The following is a 6,993-nucleotide window of genomic DNA, read 5'->3' as shown; positions in this document are numbered from 1 at the left end:
CGTTTGGTTGTTGTGAATGGGTGCTGTCTAATACTTTGCTGTCTAGTCATTTGTTTACGTCAGTTGGGACTTTTCACTGAGCTGCTTTAATTACAGAAGTCATAAATAGTTAATGATGCAGCTCACAAAGTTGAAAGTGATCAATGTGAACCCAAGGGCTGGCAAATGGACTTTGTCTCCATGTGTAACTGTAACTATAGTCAACCTTCTGATGAACCCTACTTTAAATTTAGACAAACTGTGAAGTCAGGTGTCAGGTGTGAACCAAAGCTATCGTGATATTAGCAAATGGACTTCACCCATCATTTAAAATGAGGAGATCATGCCATTCTGTTTACAGTTTCTCCACCCCATCTCCTGTGTCTATCTCCCAGTCCAGGATCAAGGCATGTCTCTCTACCCATCAGTACACATACAGTAGGCTACTCATTGAGTTTGGCCATCCAATCACATGCTATCACACGACTGACCCGATGAGCAGTCCTTGTGTCCCTGTCTCTCCCTCTGGTGGACACCATAGTTTACAGTGTCCACATGGTGACGATATTGTCAAGACGTCTATCTCTGTCCATTAAAAGCAGGTTTTTTTCACTCTGAAGTTTAACTCAATTTCTGTTTGGGGATGGGCAAAAAGTGTACGTGTATCAAAATAAACTATACAGCAGCCATACCATGTATCAATTACTGTAATACTGCATTTTTGTATTTTGAATATATTAAAAAAATAGGCCTATTCTTTAAAGAGAACATGAAATCACTTTGCAAACCCTCCATATCTGTCTAATCTGATCCTTCATCAATACACTGACTGTTGATTAAGTGGACAGTGTTTGAGAGCAATCAGCTCAACAGTCAACAGATCAACTATGCTGACTCGCCTGTCACATTTCATAGCCCTCAATACTGTTTCAGAGCTGCACTCAAAAAGTCACAACTGAACTTGTCAAGTGGTACAAAGTGGAGACAACTCCCTTACATTGTCAGTGCCCAGATTGCTTGATACTGCACTGTGTAACACTGTTGAGTTTTTTTTTTATTTTTTTTTAAACTTGATACGGTGTAAGTGCTAAATGGGGTTATACTGACGCCAAGGGGGATAAATATGAATTTCTCATCGTGTTGCTTTAGATGATATACTGTACATGAGCCAACTTGTTGAGCAATTTTGCAGAGCAACCACATGTTTTGATTGGATGATTAAGTTCTCCAGAAACTGATGCTTTAAGTTCTCCAGAAACTTGCTTTCATGGGATCGTCTTCCTGAATCTCATTCTGATCACAACAAGTTTGGGCAAATAAATGACTAAATTAGCACCAGTCAGAGGTTAATCATTGTTTTGCACTTTTTATGATGTTATTACATCACTAAAAATAGGCTTTTCCTTTTACCAAAAACATTTACCCGTATTTTAACTATTTTTAAATAGCCTACATGTAGCCTATCATAAATACTGCTCATCCCAGCCTCTGTTCAATTTTGTTTCATGATAGGCTACTTGTAGCCTGACTCGTGTTACTATGTGAAATGTCTTCCTGAGGAAATTTCTTCTCTCTAATGGTGAAGGACTTATACAAAATGTACAGTTTTGCTCTCAGAATTTCCATTTATAGGCCATTTCTAAAAACACAGTTTGAGTTTTCTTTCAAAGGGTCTCAGGTCAAATAAGGCGACCAAATATATATATTGTTGTAATAATAGCAGATCGAATTTACAGTAGCCTACACGTGTTCACTAATAGCCTCGATGTGTAGTTCAATTCTGTTGCAACACTGAGGGTCTCGGCGGTGTCGAACAATGCATTTCTCCAGGCAAGGTTTGAGGTGGTGTCCTCGTTTTAGGACACAGACCCTGAATGACACCACATGTGCTATGGCGACGTCTGTAGGGCAGCCCATAAAAATAATGCAGATCCAGGAAATCCATAAAAGTGACAAGGCCAGACATGTTATACAGAGATACTTTCAGGCGATGTCCCTGGAATCATATCTACCTCTGAACCCAGACATGATTTCATTCCTGGCGAATCAGCACTTGGACACTTGCACCACAGCTGCACCGTCAGGACGGGCGATGCCGCATCCTCACCCCGTCCCCACTGCATCAAAGTGGTGCTCGCTGATTGGCTACTGGTGATGCTGGGATGCTGCGCTGGCGTGACGTCATCCAATCACGGTCTAAATAGGGAGGGAAAGTGAAAACCAGCGCCCCAAGTGGTTGCGTTCCTATCGAAGAGCAGCTCCAATGTTAAGTCCCATAGACCGACTTTTCAAAAAAATACTACGCAGCTATACCAGCGATCTTATCCACCAAAAATATTTTTCAGTCGGCATACTGTAATAATCTACTAACTGTGAAAATATCAGACTCTATTTCGCCTTATTTAAAAAAAACGTAATTGCTCGTTTCATTTCATAAATGGACTACAACTTCAAGTGACGTGACACCCTTCGACGACGTTACTCACCTAGCATGGTTTGTTTATTAGCCTGTTAGCTAGTTGGTTAGTTAGTAGACAATCACACTTACTGCCAGCTCTTGTGTGAGTAGGAGCACAACACAAGTTATCCCAACATAAAGGTAATTACCACGCGGTTTACATCGCTCTCTGTTATTACAAAAATATGATAAGCAAGTTAAGCAAATTGCCGTTTTGATCAGTTGGAGATGGAGCGCCCAAACTGGTGACGTCAAATGCTACTGTAGCTAGCTACTGTAGTTCGTTATCACCATGTTACAAACAAACTCAAAACAATTAAACTGATCCTAAAAAATAAAGTATGACCACTAGAAGCAATAGAGCTGACCTACATGGATAGCATATTGAAGGCATTTAACTAACTTCCGATCGTGGGCCGAGATATATTTTTTCTAAAAGAAAATCCCATCCTCTCCCGCTAGCCTCTAGGAACGCAACCACCAGGTGGCGATGAGATTACTTTCCCTCCCTATGATGACTCCCTGAGGCTCACCGTTCGCGAGGAATGTAGAGACGGCTGGTGGACCGATTGAGAGCTGTAGGTCTTAAAGGACATCACGGTTGTGAGCGAAACAAAAGGCTTGCTGCTGGTAGCCTACCAATTTCATCATGAGGGAGATTGTGCACATCCAGGCTGGTCAGTGTGGAAATCAGATTGGCGCAAAGGTAAGGGTTAGCCTACTGTATGAATTATTTTAACTTATCACAACTTTTTATTTAAGCATGAGATATTTAGTAGCCTTTGTTTTAATGAACTGCGTGGCATTGCCCTCCCACAAGTTAACCTCTAGGCTATCAAGTTACTAGTCTTTGTGCCACTGATAATGATAATCTCTGAATGTAGCCTCAAATACTTCAGTTTGACTGGATTGTAGCCTCCTGACAGTGGTGTTGCATAGCCCAAATCTGCCTGGCATCGATATCTGCGTAGATTAAGTATAGATTTTTGTGTGTCATATGGGTGCGGTCGAGGTAGGGACACGAGATGTGGGACAAGGGGCTGCAGTGGCGATGAGGGTCTGCGGTGTGACAACCCGCAGACCAGTGCATGCGCAAACATGTCGGAATAGGCTATTACACCGGCCTCATTAGTTGCCATTCATCGTCAGAATGATTGACGTTTGATATTGCATACAGTGGTAGAAGTGGATGTAAAATGACCCCAATGCCTGTTTGTTCTAGTTCTGGGAAGTAATTAGTGATGAGCATGGCATCGACCCGACTGGCAGTTACCAAGGTGACAGTGACCTGCAACTGGAAAGGATAAACGTGTACTACAATGAAGCCTCCGGTAAAGTCATTTTTTAAGCCCTGCTCAGTGTGCCTTATGTTGTTTTATGGCCTTGCAATGCGGTGAGATACACCCTTACACTGCAGTGTCAAGAGGAACTAGACTTGACATCAACAAACACATGCCTTCAAGACAAAAGAATACTATCAGTTTGTGTCTGGTGTTGATTAATGACATAATAGAAAAAGGTCGGCAAACATATAACATCTGAAACATTAGAGTGGGTAGTTGAGAAGTGACAGCCTTTAATGTCATGAGACATTGGACATTGGATGTGTCACATGCACGGAGCTGAATGAAATGAGTCTACCTCAGCTGTTTTTTGCCTTCTGTGTCTGGAGCAAGCATTTTTTTCAGAGCTGCTACTGCAGTCTGCAGAAGGAGAGGCAGAAAAATAGCTTAGAGGCCTGGTGTCCTGATTAAACAACTACCCAGGGGATAGCTACTAAGAGGACACAGGACAGCAGTAATGCACATGAACTATTCACAGCGGGCATTGTTTTTAATCATGTGTCTGTATGAAATGATGACACTGGCTGAATCTATGGGAACAGCATTCTGCCCCACCCTTTGCCCCTTAAGGGACTGACATTCAGGTGTTCTTTTGTGCATGCACTCAGTGAACATTCTAGAAAGCTGGACAGGGTTACATAGGAAATGTGCTAGAGTCAAGTCTATGTCCATTGTCTGTGCTACACTTTTGATACTGTATGTTCTTGCAAGAAATGTCAGAAACATGCTTCTTTCATCATAGACTGCCCCTGCTCAGTATGGTGCAGTCTCTCACTGACATGTCGTCCTCTCTTTAACAGGCAATAAGTTTGTCCCTCGTGCCATCCTGGTGGACCTGGAGCCAGGCACCATGGACTCTGTCCGCTCTGGCCCCTTCGGACAAATCTTCAGGCCAGATAACTTTGTTTTCGGTAGGTGATCAGAACAGCGCAACATATCAGGATCATATAGATCATAACATGATCCCTATGGTGAGTTGGGAATCAAACTACGGAGATAATGGAGTAGTCTGTATTGAGTAAGATCTGAATTTGGGTTATATCTGAGGGAGGGTGGGGGAGGGGTGGGTCACTGACTGTGACTCAGCATGACAGTCAGAAAATCAGGATGACTGCTTTTAACTACATTAAACCAATACAGTTTCACATTGACAACAATGGAACAATACAATCATCTCTGTACAATACAATATCAATTCTGAAGGAAAAAAAAACAAATCGGTGTAATCATTTTAAGGTTCACACTGTCTGAGCTCTATCACTAGAAATAAAATATTGAATGAAAATGTAGTCCTTTTTTAGCACATTTTGTATTGAAGATCTATGTTGATGGCACCTCTATTGTTTAATCAGCATCTTTCAAATTCATTTGAACTACTAGTCCAGAACATACACCGGTAGCTTCATTATATATTCTCCAAATGGGGTCTGCCCTCCATCTCACAGCTCTGTTTCTAGGTTCCTCTGACAGGAACATGTGCAGTAACAAAATGGCAGTGAAATGCAGTCTACCTCAGCTGCAGCTCCAACACACCCCAGAAAGAGCAAGGAAGCACATGTTGGCCACAGAAGTCCTCTGTCTATTGACAAACAGTCAGTGCATGTGGCATAATTTGGGCACAAATATCTGCAATCCCACTGCTATGCTTTTTTTTTTTTTTTTCCAGGTCAGAGTGGTGCTGGAAATAACTGGGCCAAGGGACACTACACGGAAGGAGCCGAGCTGGTCGACTCCGTCCTGGACGTGGTGAGGAAGGAGTCAGAGAACTGTGACTGCCTGCAGGGCTTCCAGCTCACCCACTCTCTGGGCGGCGGCACCGGCTCGGGCATGGGCACCCTGCTCATCAGCAAGATCCGCGAGGAGTACCCCGACCGCATCATGAACACCTTCAGCGTCATGCCCTCGCCCAAAGTGTCCGACACCGTCGTGGAGCCCTACAACGCCACGCTCTCCGTGCATCAGCTGGTGGAGAACACCGACGAGACCTTCAGCATCGACAACGAGGCCCTCTACGACATCTGCTTCCGCACGCTCAAGCTCACCACCCCCACGTACGGCGACCTCAATCACCTGGTGTCGGCCACCATGAGCGGAGTGACCACCTGCCTGCGCTTCCCCGGCCAGCTCAACGCCGACCTCCGCAAGCTCGCCGTCAACATGGTGCCCTTCCCCCGCCTGCACTTCTTCATGCCCGGTTTCGCGCCGCTGACCAGCAGGGGCAGCCAGCAGTACCGCGCCCTGTCCGTGCCCGAGCTGACTCAGCAGATGTTCGACGCCAAGAACATGATGGCCGCCTGCGACCCGCGCCACGGGCGCTACCTGACGGTGGCGGCCATCTTCCGCGGGCGCATGTCCATGAAGGAGGTGGACGAGCAGATGCTCAGCGTGCAGAACAAGAACAGCAGCTACTTCGTGGAGTGGATCCCCAACAACGTCAAGACGGCCGTCTGCGACATCCCGCCCCGGGGGCTCAAGATGTCCGCCACCTTCATCGGCAACAGCACGGCCATCCAGGAGCTGTTCCGCCGCATCTCCGAGCAGTTCACCGCCATGTTCCGCCGCAAGGCCTTCCTCCACTGGTACACCGGCGAGGGCATGGACGAGATGGAGTTCACCGAGGCCGAGAGCAACATGAACGACCTGGTGTCCGAGTACCAGCAGTACCAAGACGCCACCGCCGACGAGATGGGCGAATACGAGGAAGACGAGCTGGAGGATGAGGAGGATATCCGCCAAGAGGTCCGCCACTGAGGCAGGCAGGCGCACACGGCCACTGCTTCTTTTCTTTCGTTTTAGCAAAATAGTCTGTTTTCAGATCACAGCTTTATGGTCAAACGGCAACATAGGGTCTACAGTACTTAACAGTGCTCGTTTTCGCAACAACGTAGAGCCTTGACTCAAAGTGCTACAGTGTTCTTATTGTGGTAAAGAAAGATGTATATTGGTACTGTATTTACTTTGTTGCTATGTTGACGAAATAAGTTCAGCGTTTACCTCAAACGTCCGTTTCCAGATCATGTCCTAATAAAACAAATCTGTCTCACTGACTGCACATCTTTTATTTGTCTAATCCTGAATCCTGATCTGTATTCGAGCAAATGTGTGCCTTGCAAACACCAATAGATCATCCTAATCCAGCTCAGCAATGATTGATTGGACATAGATTCGTCATGTGTATAGCTTTGAATCCTAGAAACAACTGCCAAGCACCAA

General features: G+C 45.2%; 1 protein-coding gene across 1 annotated transcript; it reads left to right on the top strand.

The window, feature by feature from the left end:
• Positions 1 to 2,965: 2,965 nt before the first annotated feature.
• Positions 2,966 to 6,827, top strand: tubb2 (tubulin, beta 2A class IIa). Its single transcript, XM_062530338.1, has 4 exons — positions 2,966 to 3,143; positions 3,660 to 3,768; positions 4,581 to 4,691; positions 5,447 to 6,827. Exons 1-4 carry the CDS (start codon positions 3,087 to 3,089, stop codon positions 6,529 to 6,531), a joined length of 1,362 nt encoding a protein of 453 aa, XP_062386322.1. The 5' UTR covers positions 2,966 to 3,086; the 3' UTR covers positions 6,532 to 6,827.
• The last annotated feature ends 166 nt before the right edge of the window (positions 6,828 to 6,993 follow it).

The sequence above is a fragment of the Sardina pilchardus genome, chromosome 2 (genome assembly GCF_963854185.1).
Source record: "Sardina pilchardus chromosome 2, fSarPil1.1, whole genome shotgun sequence".
Classification (NCBI taxonomy): Eukaryota; Metazoa; Chordata; class Actinopteri; order Clupeiformes; family Clupeidae; genus Sardina; species Sardina pilchardus.
This window is presented reverse-complemented; position numbering and strand designations above follow the sequence as displayed.

Excerpts from the sequence above, each read along its gene's own strand:
- tubb2 (XM_062530338.1), top strand. The coding sequence starts at position 3,087 with ATGAGGGAGATTGTGCACATCCAGGCTGGTCAGTGTGGAAATCAGATT. Across the intron at positions 3,144-3,659 it reads GAAATCAGATTGGCGCAAAG|TTCTGGGAAGTAATTAGTGA; the intron begins GTAAGGGTTAGC and ends TGTTTGTTCTAG. Across the intron at positions 4,692-5,446 it reads GCCAGATAACTTTGTTTTCG|GTCAGAGTGGTGCTGGAAAT; the intron begins GTAGGTGATCAG and ends TTTTTTTTCCAG.